General features: G+C 48.1%; 1 protein-coding gene across 4 annotated transcripts in view; it reads right to left on the bottom strand.

Annotated features, from left to right (window-relative positions):
* The window catches only part of MBOAT1 (membrane bound O-acyltransferase domain containing 1), a 134,479-nt gene extending 119,626 nt beyond the window's left edge, over positions 1–14,853 (bottom strand). For all 4 annotated transcript variants that reach the window (XR_003521524.2, XR_003521522.2, XM_027602838.2 and 1 more), the window contains exon 1: positions 14,568–14,853. Coding sequence is in view for 2 of the 4 variants with exons in the window: in XM_027602838.2 (XP_027458639.2) it covers positions 14,568–14,663 (96 nt within the window). In the remaining 2 variants the exon portion in view is untranslated. The remainder of the gene's footprint in view (positions 1–14,567) is intronic.
* Positions 14,854–15,668: the final 815 nt, after the last annotated feature.

The raw sequence follows: 15,668 nt of genomic DNA on the forward strand, positions 1-15,668 counted from the left end.
AATCTTTAAAAGATGTGCAAGTCATTTCCTAAAATACTGTTGTCACCCTTGGTATTTTCACTTGAGCTTCTGAGGGCTAATTACAAAATAACACAACAAAGGAGCTCTGAGGCAACCATGTTCAAGGCTTTTTTGGGGAGATGAGATGTATTACTGGTCCATCCCAACTACAGTTGCCTAACCAGCATGAAGGCCTTCACTGATGGCCCCTCCATGCTCTGTGGCTTTTGCTAACCTTAGTCACTTTTTTTTTTAAAGATTTTATTTATTTATTTGAGAGAGAGAATGAAAGAGAGAGCACAAGAGGGGGAAGGGTCAGAGGGAGAAGCAGACTCCCTGCTGAGCAGGGAGCCCGATGCGGGACTCGATCCCGGGACTCCAGGATCATGACCTGAGCCAAAGGCAGTCGCTCAACCAACTGAGCCACCCAGGCACCCTAGCTAACCTTAGTCACTTTTTTTACTCAAAGTTATTTCCTTTTGTTTAGCAGTCTTCACATAATTGTGAAGTTAAGTTGTTCTTATGACCATTTTCGTCACTCTCTTCTAACATTCCAATTCTTCTGGAAACTTTGCAACAGAGGACCAAAGCTAGACACACAGAACCTAATAAAGGTTTGAAGGTTGCCAAGTACACAAGATATGGTTTTCCAGCTCTGATAAAAACTCGTAAGTGGGGGCACCTGGGTGGCTCAGTCGGTTGGGTATCTGCCTTCGGCTCAGGTCATGATCTCAGGGTCCGGGGATTGAGGACCACATTGGGCTCCCTGCTCAGCGGGCTCCTCCTCTCCCTACCCCCCACTGATGCGCTCTCTCTCTCAAATAAATAAAATCTTTAAAAAAAAAAAAAACCAAACTCATAAGTGGTCAATTTCTAAATTGTTTTATAGCTCACTACCTACCTTCAAATTCTCTCTACAATTCCACCTAAGATGCACACTCATAATTCATTATTCATTAGTATTAAGAAATTGAGCTCCACCCTAAATCTTGATGAAATGATTATTTTTAGTTTACAACCACATTTTGCTCTTCTTTTAAACTAAGATAACAGAACTGGCAATCAGATAAAGATAGGTCTAAAGACACTCGAATACTTCAGTAGAAAGATAAAAACCACGTAAGTCAAATTAAGTTTTGCAACTTGGTAAAGCTAACTATAAAACTGAGGTAAATGTTAACTCAATGAGGCTGAGGTTATGAAAATAAATGTGAGATAGTCCACTACTATACCCTTTGTAAACTCCACCTCCAGGTGATACGGAAATGGAGTCCAGAGCAAAGGGTCAAGAAAGAATTCTTGAGACATCTTCAGTGCAAAAAGGTGGTTTCATTAAAGCACAGGGTCAGGACCTGTGGGCAGAAAGAGCTGCCCTGGGGTTGTGACAGGCGACTCCATATACTTCCAATTCGGGTGGGGGTTAGGGGTAGCACAAACCTCCAAGGTATTTTGGAAACAAGGTTCCCAGGACCATGAGGGGGCTAGCCGTATATTAGTGGGCCATATGCTTGCTAACACATATCTTGGGGCGGGGGGGGGGGGGGGGGGGGGGGGGGGGGGGGGGGGGGGGGGGGGGGGGGGGGGGGGGGGGGGGGGGGGGGGGGGGGGGGGGGGGGGGGGGGGGGGGGGGGGGGGGGGGGGATGGTAAGAGATAAAGGAAAAGGAAGTTTCCAAAGGAATTTTACATGTTAAAGTAGACTTACAGGATCCTGGGGGGTTGGGCTAAGATTGCCTTTTGCCTTTAGCAAAGTGTCAACATCGAGGCAGCTGAGCTCCCAAAGGAAGGTCACTCTGCCTGTTTCAAGGACTTGCCAATGGGTTATATGTAGTAAGGAAATGTAGTATTTTTTTTTTTTGCCCTTGTTTCCCACATCACAGGCGCTTTACATTAAAAAAATTTAAAAATCATTTTGTCCTTTCCTCCACATTTGTATAAGATGACTCTCTGAATATAATTTCATATAAATGTTCGTTTGCTTCCCTTTTGTTAAAGAATCTACAGACAAGTGAAATGTATTGTTTGGAGAAGAATGGCGAAGGGAAGACAAACAGCTCAACAGCCCAGTGGACAAGGAATAGCAGCTCTCCCTTACATGATCTCTTTTCTAGGGTAAAGCACACAAATTCCTAAATTCTGATCTTGTTCTAACAAGGGGGTGTGGTGGTCAAGGACAAAGCCCCAAGATGGGCCACTTTGGCATGAAGATTATTTTGAGTTAAAAGCAATCAAAACCCAGCAGGTGTAGGAAAAGCTCTTTACCTCCCCCTCCACTGCCTAAATTTACATTGGAAAGGACAGCTGGTACCAGGAAGAGAGCTATTAACAGAGACTCCTCTTTACCTAAGAAATTCATTTGCATTCCAGGGCAACGTTTGTTTTCCAAACATCTCCTCACCTTCCTGCTAATGGTCTTCCTGCCCTGTGTATCTCCAGACCCTACCCGTCTCCTTAGCTCAGGATGTCATATAGGCTTCATGTGGCCTGTCTTTGGCATTTTCCATGTTTGTGTGGATTCCTTGCACATACTATTAAATCTGATTTTCTCCTGTTAATCTGTCTCATGTCAATTTGACTCTTAGTCCAGCTAGAAGGTCTGTGAAGGGCAGAGAAAATTTCTTCCACCCCAACAGAGAGAGGAGAGATGATTTCCAAAGGTTAACTCACTTCCGCCAACGTGCACCAAAATACACACATTTCATTTGCAGAAATAAGAAAGTAAAATTATATACGTACAATCCTTTTAGCTACATCCACTAAAAAGTGGAAAATAAAGAGCCTTGGTTTGTGGGTTTTACCCTCAGAAAGTGTTTCTTTGTGATGTAAAACCAAGCCTTCCTTGGTACTACTGAAGATGCAGCAATCACAGACTTTCAGGGCTAAACAGGTTTCCAGCAGATGGGCATACCAAGAGGTCTGGAGAAGTGCAGCCGATGCCAGGCTGGTTAGAGGTAGAGCCATTTTCACCCCCGTGACTCGAGGACTGCGGGGATCTCTCATATTCTCCTGCCTCCAGGCCAGAGTGTACTTCTCTCCATCTGAGGGGAAACTGGAAACAAACCTCAATCTCTCTCCCCACCACATGTAGCTGTTGGAAGGGGCCCTCCGCGCTCTCCATTGTTAAAAAGGAGAGAGAGCAGGCCCAAATTGGAGTCACCTGTGCTAAGCCCCAATCAGCAAAGACTGAATATCTAACCTAATGGCAGTTTCAACTCCCTAGCAATGTAAACTTTAACCAATCAACTTGGAATTACCTGGTCAGCACTAGTGAGATAATCCCTCCCGAGAGACCCTTCTGATCCCCTTAGGAAGGGGACCTTGCCTGAAACAGTGCATTCTGTGCTAATAATCTCCTTCTTCTACCCCCGTTTCTGCATTTAAAAATCTTTCCTTTTCCACAGTTCGGCGGAGCTCCTTTCTGTTGCTAGATGAGATGCTGCCCAATTCATGAAAGATTGAATAAAGCCAATTTGATCTTTAAATTCACTCAGTTGAATTTTTGCTGTTTAATACCATAGTCCTTAGGAATGAGAACAGAGGAGGCGGTGCCAATGTGGCAAGACCCCTCCCCAACCTCCTCACCCACCACTGCTGCCAACACTGTCAGCCTTGGCTAAGGGACAAGGCTGTTCTGGAAGCACAGAAACAGAACTTTCAGTAAAAGGCAGAAAGGAAGTCAAATGTCACAAGAGCTCTGTCTATACGGATACGAATCACTCCCTAAGAGACCATGGTTAGGTTTAAAAAAGAAAAAGAAGCAAGGAGTGGAAGAGCTGTACATTATCAGAAAAACAAACAAAAAGATTTTGTGCACATGCCTGCAGAGCCTGCCTCTGAGAGCATGCCACTCGTGGTCAGCAGGGAGGGGATCCAGGCAGCTGCAAAGAAGGGGAATGGGGGGGACCCCTCATTATATCTTTTCGGTGATTTTGATACTAAGCATACAACCAACTACCTAGTCAGAAAACTAATTTTTTTTTTACTGTACTGACACAAAATAAAAAGCACAAAATTAATTAGTTAAAAATAATTTTTAAGATTTAAATAAATAAAATTAAATAAAAACAAAGACAGAATAAAATACAATGCCGGGGGGGAAAAAAGAATAAGTTTTAACTCGGTGACATTCACAGTTAAACCACTTCATGGAATTTCACAAAATGACTTCTGAATTTAGCAACTTCCTCTAGGCCTTAGCAACCTTCTGCTGAATACCTCTGCTGTTTTGGATGATGGAGGTGGCACAGGGGGCTCTGCGGGGGGTGGGGGGGGGACAGACTACGGTCTTTTTTCATTTTCATTCCTTGTTTGAAGTAAGAAGTTAGAACCACCTGAACAAAAACCATTCAAAGGTACCCCTGGTCTTTTGCAAATGAGACTAGAACCTGAGCTCGGAGCTGTTGTTTGGTAAATACACCTGAGAATGGAATATTTCTAATAGGAAGGTTGGGAAATCCCCGGCACTATCAGAGCAGAAATCTGAATTCAACACTTAAAATTGCTTTAATGCTGCTGTGGACTTTCCAAACCCTCCTTTGAATCAGATTGATATTACTAACGCATAGAAGATTAACCACACAGAACCCCACTATTACAAGGGGGTCAGTACCTGATTCACCAAGGACACATCTTCTGGATAACCAAAAAACACATTACAAATGGGTTAATGAGTTCATCGTGTTGGTAGGTGGTCACATTTTGTAAGCCCAAAGGGATGGTGGTCTTTCGGTAAAGCACATTTTCAACCAGTATAAACTACATGAAGTTACTTTTCCCACTGATGACACTGATCCTTGGTGAAACCGCTAGAAATTGCCATTAATAAGACTGCAGCAAGTTTCCTCTTTATCTTGTTTACTGAAAGGGTTGACTTACTAAAAATAGAAAGCTTCTGGAAAGCACACCACCAAGTACTGTTATTAAATCACACATTCTGAATTCCTTTTACAAGTCGCTGCTACAAAACATATTTCCAGATTGCATCTCCTGAGACAGAATCTTTTTCAGAAATCTTTCAGAGGCCGTGCTGTAAGACTCTTAGATGTTCTTGGGTATACGGCATCTTTTATACATGGGACTTGACCATAGGCTGCTAAAGGAGACTTCCCCGGGTCGTTCACACAAATCTGAGAAAACTGGCCCTAAACTGACATTAATATCTGCATTTATAACTCCAAGCAATGCATACATCAACCCCATGTAATAAAAACGGGAACAGAGAATTTTATATTTAAACAAGCCAAGCCTGACCTCCAACTATCAGCAACTGGGCCTTCTGTTAAATTTTCCGTCAGAAATCAGGCCTATCGGGGCGCCTGGGTGTCTCAGTCAAGCATCTGCCTTCAGCTCAGGTCATGATCCCAGGGTCCTGGGATGGAGCCCCGCATCGGGCTCCCTGCTCCGTGGGGAGTCTGCTTCTCCCTCTACCCTTCCCCCCTCCTCGTGATCTCTCTCTCTCTTTCTCTAATAAATAAAATCTTAAAAAAAAAAAAGAAATCAGGCCTATCAGCTGAATTTCAGGTTCCAAATAACCAGATACAGACATAACCAGTTGGTAAAACTAACTGGCTCCCAAGTGTAACTTAATTTACTCCTTCATTCCAATGCAAGAATGTAAATAAAATTCCACTTCAACAGCCATTTATTAAAATCCTAAGGTGTACTAAGCACACCAAGACAACAAAGATTCATCCTCAGTCACTGCCCACAAAGAATGTACATCTTCTCTCCAGTCAAGTCTCACTCAGTACATTTGCTCAAACAGCTGCTTCTTCCTGGAATTTTCTGCCCATCCCACCTGGCCCCAGCCCAGCACATTCCCCTTCTCCTCCTCAAGCGGCAGCTCCCAGGAATCCCCACTACCGCATGCTCGGATAGGCCTGGGGCACAGACCCTCACTAATCCCTGTATCCCCACTCTAACCCAGTATTTGGCATATGGTGCTGAATAAGTAGCTATTGAAAGGAGCCTCCCAGAGTCAGGCAGGGCAGAAAGGCCAGTAAATATCGAAGACCTAAGGTAAGACCCACAATGTGGTATGCAGAGTGCTGTGGAGAGACAGAAAAAAAAAGGGACCTATTTGGCCCTGGAGCGGAGAGAGACAGCAGGGCCAGGGTGACAGAGAGCAGGAGGAGGTGAGCGAGGAAATGAGAGCCGGGAAGGACGAGGCTCGGAGAGAAGGAAGGGTATGGGCAGGAAGCTGGCCGGGGCGAAAGGCATACTGCATCTGAGGTGCAGGAAATAAATAGCACACTGGGGTGACAGCACGGTGCACGGCGAAGTAAGTGGTGGGTGGCCTGCAGGGCAGTGCCTAGGAGCCTAGGACAGAGCAGCCGACTGGACGCCTGAGAGCGCAAGCACTCAATATACAGAGCTTTTGGTGTCATTAAGCCAGAAAGGTAAACTAAGGCCAGGTTGTGAAGAACCCCCTCTTGTTCCCACAACAGGAGGGCTAAAGCTCCAGGACCCACTAGGCCTCTGCTTAAAATGCCAGGAAGTATGGGGTCACGCCTACACTCACTCCGTCCTCCCTTCAATTACTGTCAAATTGAGCCGCCAGACTGCGACACCGGTCAGCACTTTCCAGGGGGGCCACCCAACTCCTGGACTTCCCCCGAGTCCCCTAGAATGGAGACTGCTCGTTCTCCTGCAGGGCCAGCCCGAGGGACAGTCCCCAACTCCACCAGCCCTGTCCGATGGAATTTGGAGTTTAGTCCTCAGAGTCTTGCCCTCCACACAGCTTACTGCTTGACATTCTCAGACCGTCTCCGCAAGCTGCCCTCCACCTCCCGAGAGCAACCTCCACTGAGCCACCAGGGAACGTTGCACCACATTTGTGTGCAGTCCCAGGAAAGACCGCAGAGTTCAGGGTCGGTCACAGGCTTATCAGGACTCCGGGATCCCAGGGGGGTCACCCCTACCTGCCCAGGAGCCTGCCATTCATCCCGACCCTCGTGCCCAGCCACCAAGCTCCCCTTGTCAACTTGCAGCCACTTGCCGCTCCTGACTTCCTCCTCCTCCATGACTCATCATCCCACTGCAGACCTCCCTGCCTCGGCTGACCTCCACTGCTCTACCCAAAAACCCCCAGCGCCCTCCCAGCTCTCTGCCTTCCCTCCCTTCCTCTACACCTGCTCCTCAGCATCCCTCCAAGTTCTGGCTTGTTTCCCTTCTCACTCCCGTCATTTCCAAGTACTCAGCAGCATCTTCCAACATCTGTCCTTCTTAACTTTCCAGCAACCTTCTCTGCAAATGCCCAACGGTTTTGCTTTTGCTCCTAGAAGGAGCTGCCGAAAGAGAAAAATCACATTTTGGCACAAACTTGTGCCTCTAAAAATGGGTCATTTTCAGGGTTTCAGGCTGGTTACGCTCAGCAGCGCATTAAATTGACCCGGGGCAGCTCTTTCTCCACTCCCCCATAAAGACGACCCTGCACCCTCACTCATCCTCAGACCCCCGCCCCCCCTCCATCCCTGTAGCCTTCAGCCATGAGTCCCGCACCACTTCACAAAATGTCACAAAATGAAAATCTTTCCGTGACTTAAGCCCTTTAGGGCCTTCCCTTTGATGGTAGCAGTGGCCCTACACTTCAGTTGGCCTGAGAATCACCCGGGGAGCCCCTCCACCCTGACATTTGCATTCTCCAGTTTGGGCCAGATCCCAGAAAGACACATGGCAGTGGATTCTCATGATAGTCCGTGCACCAAACTCTAAGTTAGACAATGAATCTCTAGCAAGGGTCTGCAAAAGCCAAACCTCGGGCCAAACCCAGCCCCACTGCCTGTTTTTGTGTGGCCTGCCTGCTGCTAAAAAAAAAAAAAAAAAAAAAAAAAAAATTATTAAGGGTTTGAAAACCATCAAAAGAAAAATTTTCTGACGCATTAAAAATTCTCTGAAACTCTGATGTGATGAGCACGGAGTGTTATATGCAATTGATGGATCACTAAATTCTACTCCTGAAACTAATGATATACTATATGTCAACTAATTTGAATTTAAATACAAATTTTTTTTAAAGACATAAATGGATGCCCAGGGGGCTCAGTCTGTGAAGCCGGCTCAGGTCACGGCCCCAGGGTCCTGAGAAGGAGCCCCACGTCAGGCTCCCTGCTCAGCGGGGAATCTGCTTCTCCCTCTACCTGCCGCTCCCCCAGTTTGTGCGCTCTCTCTCTCTCTCTTTCTCTGTCAAATGGATGGGTAAAATCTTAAAAAAAAAAAATACATAATTTTTTAGAGCCCCCCCCAAAAATTACATGGAACTGAAATTTCAGAAGTGTCCATTAATGAAGTTTCATGAGACTACAGCTGTGGTCAATACTTACTTATTACCCATGGCCGATTTCATGCAGCAGCAGAGTTGAGTTGTGACAGACTGCAGGACCTGTGACAAAGCCAAAAATATCTACTGTCTGGCCCTTTACAGAAAAGGTTTGCAGACCCCTGGTCTGCAGCATAAAGTGCAAACACCTCACCAGAGCCCTTTGGCTTCCTTGTGACGTGACCTCGGCTCTCTTCCCCAACCCAGATCCCACAGTCCGCACACAGCAGCCCACCACCCACTTCAGTGGGCTCTCAGTTCCTAGAACAAAGCACAATTTCACTCGTCCACACCTCTGTATGTGCTGTTCTTTCTGCCCACCATGCCTGATAAAAGTCTCCTTCATCCCGCAAGACCCAATTTGTGCCCTTCCTCACCTGCGAGACGCTCTCCGACAACCACATCTCATCACCCCCACCCCCCGCAAAGCAGAGTAGATCTTTCCCTCCGTTCTGCCTCCACGATGCTCAATTTGTATCCCAGTTAGCTGTGTGCAGCAGTGGTTCTCAGACTTTGCGGGGGGCTCACTAACCCACCCAGGGCTGTGTCTGCCCACAGAGCAGCAGATAGGGGGACTCGGCAGAGAATGTACACTTCTAACTAGCGTCCAGCCTGATGCTGGCCCAGGTACAGCATGTAGCATTTAACACCAGTTGACATATCTGTCCCTGCCTCACCCAACAAGATTTTTGAGGATGGGCCCCATTTAATTCCTGTTTGAATCATCACAGCCCAACACACCCCAAGAAAATTCTTAGGGAACACAGGAGAAACTCAGTATGTGTTTGCAGTCTCACCAAATTATTTTTCTCCTGCTAGCCAATCATTTCCAGTATCAGGCAATGAAAGGGATATTAAGGGGAGAGCAGACCTGACTTTGCAGAACTACTGAGGCCAAAAAAGAAAACCAGAGCTTTCTGCAGGGCTGATGTTCTATGGCCTGCCATATGCCCACACCCATCCTAAGCTGGGATGAACTGGATGGCCCCAAGGTGCAGAGCAGACTGATCAAGTCAGAAGCCCAAGGGAACAGCCTGGAGCCAGCATCAGTGGATGGGGTGGGTTAGGCAAAGGACCCTTCCCCCACAAAAGCCGATCTGCTGTCCGCTTTAAAAACAAGCTTCCAGGGGCACCTGGGTGGCTCAGTCATTAAGCGTCTGCCTTCGGCTCAGGTCATGATCCCGGGGTCCTGGGATCGAGCCCCACATCGGGCTCCCTGCTCGGCGGGAAGTCTGCTTCTCCCTCTCTCACTCCCCCTGCTTGTGTTCCCTCTCTCGCTGTGTCTTTCTCTGTCAAATAAATAAAATCTTTAAAAATAAATAAATAATAAAAACAAGCTTCCATATGCTGAAGTTTAATAATGCATATCATTATCATTGGCACACTTGTTACTAGTGATACATATTTATTGAGTACCTACTATTTCCTTGGAACACAGAAGGGATAAAATCACTACATTGAGGAGATGCTAAATTAGTTGGAAATTCAGCATATAAACACAGCAAGCTAACTCACAACAGGAAGTAATGCTTACTAAGCGTCAAATGTAAGGCACGTCAAAGGTAAATAGCAAATTCTACAGGAATCCAACACGTCCCATGGCTTTCCCCGGGGCTTTCTTTTCTCGGTTCCACCAGGGCACCATCTACAAACCTCCATTAGCCCCTGCACAAGCTGGGGAACGCACAGCACCTGTGACTTACATGGGTCCTTTGTCTCCTCTTCTTGTACAGAAGCTCTTCCGGGACAGGGACCTGGACTGTTTTCATCCTTGTATTTCTACCACCTGGCCGGGAACCTGGCACTAAGAGCATTAGATAAATATTTAATTGATCGAATAAAGAGTGTGGAATGTGAGCTGAGCTTTGAACCAAGGGCAAGATTTAGGTAAGAAGGGACGTGAAGGTTGGGCTTTCCAAGAATGGGCAAGGGAATCAACCAGTGACTAAAAGCTCCAGGCAAGGAAAGAAACCTTGTGGTCAGAGGCCCCAGGGGAATAATGGAAACTCACTACTGGTCTCACCATTAGTCAAGAATGCCAGGTCTTTAGAGCGGGTCTTCATTCACCCAGCCTTTTAAACTGTAACACAAGCTTACATTAATTGTCCTAAACCTTTTCTGTTTTTTTTTTTTAAGATTTTATTTATTTATTTGAGAGAGGAGGAGAGAGAGAGAGAGAGCGCATGAGCAGGGGTAACAGTAGCAGGGGGCTCCTTGCTCAGCAGGGAGAGGGAGAAGCAGACTCCCTGCTGAGCAAGGAGTCGGATGCAGGGACTCCATCCCAGGACCCTGGGATCATGGCCAGAGCAGAAGGCAGACGCTTAACTGACTGAGCCACCCAGGCGCCCCTAAACCTTTGCTGCTTTAATCTCAAAATCATTTCCCGAGTTCCTATGTCCTGAGCTGTTTACCCTTACCCCTTTTTCTGATTAGGTTGGGGGGTGGGGGGATGAAACCCAAACAAGGAATCCTAATTCAACAATGAATTGATACTTCATGCAAAAACAAAAAAGTCTGCGGTACCGGTGGGTAAAAACAGCCTTGGCACCGAGCTCTGCACCCCTCCCTATTTCAATTGGAAATTCCTTAAAGCCAGCAAACCATTTCTTCCTGAGCTTTCACAACTTCTAAGATATGACCACACACCATGCAAATTAATAATGTCAACAATATCCGTCCATCACGGTGGCTACATCAGTCTTGCAAACTTTGAAAGCTACGGTTAGTTGAAAGGCAGATCGTGACACACTCCACAACCAAGTCGAAAGGGCATGAGCAGATAGAGGACTTAAAAAATAAGGCAAAACACTTATCCTTTGCTCCCTGATTCACTCTAAATGGGAAAGAAAAAGTTCTTACCTAATTTATCCTGCGTAAGTGAAGCTTTCTATCTGAATAATCCTACCAGTTGCCGGGGGGCATCATACTTGCTAGACAGAGACTGGTGTTTTAGAAATGCAGCTTTCAAGAAACTCATCTGTGGGGCACCTGTGGAGGTTCCTCTGCCATCATTCATTTCCTACCCTCTGCATCTGAATTGTGTGCTCTCCTTGTTTCTAATTAAAGAAAATGATTTTACATGTAACATCTTTAGGAGGATGTCAGACTGGTGAAGTCCTTGGAAATTAAAACCATAGACTTTTCCTCACAATCCCACACAAGCTTCCCCCAGGAGTTCACAGAACAAACGAAAAGAGCAAATGAAAAATAAAGAGTTCTTCACTCACGTAGTAGAATGCTCAATGGACATTTCAGTTTTTGCAAATAAAGAGCTACTCCACCCGGAGACACCCAGAAGCCAAAGACATTTCTCAGAAGCGCCTTCAATTCAGAAATTACGAATATAAGCATGAAATGTTAAGATGGGGGGAAAAGATTCAATGTCTCCCAGTGACACACGAAGAGCTACTTGAGTAACCAGAAGTACGTGTTTTATCATTTTGAGCATAATTGCTGGCCAATAACAAGTCACTCTTTTTTTTTTTTTAAAGATTTTATTTATTTGAGAGAGAGAATGAGAGATAGAGAGCACGAGAGGGAAGAGGGTCAGAGGGAGAAGCAGACTCCCTGCTGAGCAGGGAGCCCGATGCGAGACTCGATCCCGGGACTCCACGATCATGACCTGAGCCCAAGGCAGTCGCTTAACCAACTGAGCCACCCAGGGTCCCAATAAGTCACTCTTTAATGGGACAGAAGCAAACATTTATTAAGGACTGTGCTATTGTCCTTGTCTGGCTCTACCTTTCTCTTCCAAATTCTGTCCCGGTGGTGGAGCCCTGCACACCGATGCACCCCAGGCCGGGCACCCCAGGCCAGCCACCCATGGGCGGGGTCTGACCACTAGGGGGAACAGACAAGAGACAGAAGGGCTGTAGGGTGGAGAGAAGGGCTGAGGTTCTCTTTCTGCTTCCCACCTGCATCCCAGCAGGGACCGGATTCAGCCCTCACTGGGCGATGGCAACAGGACATCCTCACCTCTCCCCTTCCGCATCCAGGTTCTGGTACCTGACCATCCCCTGAATGCTGCCCACATGCCTCTAGGTAGCTCATTAAAGTTTCTTCACTGCAACCCACTGAGTTAAATTCTGTTGTCCGCTGGGACCCTGTCTGAATGAAGGACCTTTCAGATGTAGGGCATTTCAGATCTACACAAAATTTCTCAACTCCAAAATGTAGATCTGATTTTACCCATGAGGACACTGGGGCTCTTCGAGGCTGAATACCAGCCGGCGGGTCACAAAAGAAGTTTGCTGGCAGAGCAGATCCAGTCTGACCTCCAAGACCTTAAAAAGGCTTTGAAAGTGTGAGGGAGAAAAACACATCAAGCTTCCAAATTCCCAAGCCACAATTTAGCCTCAAACCACATTATTTATGGTTTGGGATTTTCCCCTGGCCTTAAATGAGCAAGCTGGGGCATTGCCCTATACACGCCTCTCCCACCAAGAGTCACTCAGAACGTGAGCCTGCTGGAGGGTGCTGGGGCCATCGAAAGATCTAAGAGATCACAAGGGCTCCTTCCTTGCCCATCACCCACATTTCTCCTTCAGTTTATCCCAGAAATCCCTTTCTCCCAGCCTTCCACATCCTTAAGGCTCTTTTATTCTTTTTTTTATAAATTAAAAACAAGGGTCCTTCGACAGAAATCCAGGAGACTGGGTATGGGGTGGATGCAGTTAAAAAGCACTTAAGAACATCATACAAGCACCTCCCAGTTGTAACTTGTCGGGGGTCCCCTAACTATCCCTTTCCAAACAAAAAGCCTCTCTGGATTCCTCTCTCTAGCAATACCAAATAACTTAAAACAGAAAATGCAATTAAAATAAATTCTGATGGGGGTGGGGCTGGGGCTGAAGGGGTAAGTCCAAAACACACTCCTCCTAAGGAAATTCAGCTGGGAGCTGAGGTAGTTTCAGAGCAAAACAATTTGCTAGTATCTCTGCCTTTACCCAAGTCCCTGGATCTCTCCCATCCTCACTAGGAATTGAAGAGTAATTGACAGAAGCACCAGTTAGCATCTGATACCTCTCCCAATTTGTTAACTTTCTGGATTTTGCAACTGATGAGCACGCAACTGGCCCGGTTGAGGTCAGATCGTTGGAGGGAGCCAGGTAGAAGGAGTGGCTCAGTAAACAGTATCTGAAAAAGGCAAAGAGCCAGCTCTCACTTCCTCCTTGCAGAAGGAATGTGAGTGGAGAGGGCAGCGGGTATACTCCCGTTTGGGGGTGGGGGGGGGGAAGAAGAAGAAGAACAAAGAAAAGAAAAAAAAATCACTAGTAAAAAGCAAAGGAAGAAACCTGGAGCAAAACTCAATATGAAACCAAATGAGAATGCAATGGGCCCCCCTCCGGCACTCCCCATTCCATTTAAATCAACATGTATTTATTGACTCACTATGAAATACATAGCAGATCTAGTTTCCAGCACCTAAAGAGACAGGAAAATGAGTAAGACAGCCTCAACCCTCCAGCAGATTTCTTACCAAGAATTACTGTTCTTTACTGCCATTTTCTATTTTAATAGTAGCAGACAATTCCTGGACAGTCCAACTAACTTCCACGGTGCCTCTCTTCTCCCACTAACCGAACTCACTCAGGAGCCCGGGACCTCAAGGATAAAACCACTGAACCAAGTAAAGCCCCTCGGCAAACCACAGGGTCCTGGTGCAACTCCTCCCTTTCCGATGGACAGAGCACATGGTACAAAACATTGCCACCCCCTGATGTGACAAGTTTCACCGCCGAAGTCGAAAACCCAAGTCTCTGTTCCAAAGCTATAGGTTTCAGCCTACAGACTAATCAACCTTATCTTTTAAGTAGAGATATCTTTCCAATTTTTTCAGTGTATGTGCTGCCGAAGCGAGCACAATATTGAGTAGAGATATCTAAATTAAAAATAATAAAGACTCGACGACACTGGTGGAAAAAACACTTGATTCACTTATCACAATACTTTAGAACTTGGTTACAGGAAACGAGGCAACCCAAAACCTCAAAAAAGGAAAAAAAAAAGGTTCATTTGAACCTGTCTTGCAGGGTATACCAATTTTTTTTCCCCCACACTTAGAGAACAAAAACATCAAGTTAGAAAAAACGCCCACCTGTCGAGTGCGTGTAGCTATAAAATCTTTTGGGGAGGTGGGGGGGAGGGGGCGTTGTGGCTAAGATGTGCCCCCCGGCCCGCACTCCCGCAGGGGCTCGGGAGGAGGGTCCCTGCGCCCCTCGCCCCAGCCGCGGCCAGGCCGCCCGCGGTTACCTGGTCCAGCGGGATGCCCAGGAGCTCGCTGAGCGGGTGCAGGCAGGTGGAGCCCGTGGTGCGGTAGGAGAGGCTGGACGGCGGCTCTGCTGCCATCCTGCATCTTCGGGAGGCGGCTGCCCCGGCCCCAGCCCGCGCCACCCCGCTCGCGGGCCTCCAGACCGAGTGCTCGTGGACGGCTGCCCCAAGCACGCGCGGCCGCCTCCCTCGCGGGCACGGAGCGACCAGGCCGGGGGGCCGCGACGCGCCCAAGCTCCCGGGGCGCAAACTTGGCGTTGGCGCTGCGGCCCCGGGCGCGGTAGGAGGGCCGCGGCCGGGCGCGCTCCGCTTCCCGCTGCCCTCCTCTCGGCGCTCATTGGCTCGGCCGCCTGGGACGGCCCCGGGAGGAGGAGGGAGGGAGGAAAAGTGGGGAAGCGGAGCCCGGCCCCGAGCGCCGCCCGGCCCGCCCAGCCCGGCCTGAACCCCGGCCGGCCGGGAGAGGGAAAGCGACGCCAGCGGGCGCCGTCGCCTCGCCCTGCGGCTGCTGGCAGGCAGCCCCGGGGGCGGGAGGCGCCCGTCCCCTTCCTCCTCCCGAGCCCGCGGGCCTGCCTCCCCCGCGCCGCGAAGCCACCTCCACCCCGGCCACCCGGGCGGGCGCCTTTCCCCAGGGAGCCCCCGGGGCCCCACCCTGTTTTGGTCTCGCGGCAGTCCCGGCTCCCCCCCTTCCCTGTCCCCGCGCCCGCTAGCATTCCCTGCGCTCTCCTTTCGAGGTTTCTCCCTCGCAGTCCTTGCTGCGGAGGGTTAATCTGCCAGAGGCTGGAAACCCAAGGAGCCCCCCACCCAGACTCCCTCTCTTCACGTTCCTCAGAGCAAGACATAGTTTCCTACACTCCGATCTGTGTCACACCAGCAAATGCAGAGGACTGCTAGCCTCTGATCATTTCCTCCCATCCCTTTGGATTGAGAATTATTTTACCTCTGTAAGAAACGGTGTTTCTATTATGAGTGCATTCTGATACATTTTTTCGTGCACAGGTTCTCAAAAGGGAGACACTTCCTCTCTGTTCCCAGACGGAGACAAATGTATCACTGGCACCTGGGAAAACTGTTTCGGTTGATTAA

Source organism: Zalophus californianus, chromosome 7 (genome assembly GCF_009762305.2).
Source record: "Zalophus californianus isolate mZalCal1 chromosome 7, mZalCal1.pri.v2, whole genome shotgun sequence".
In the NCBI taxonomy this organism is placed as follows: Eukaryota; Metazoa; Chordata; class Mammalia; order Carnivora; family Otariidae; genus Zalophus; species Zalophus californianus.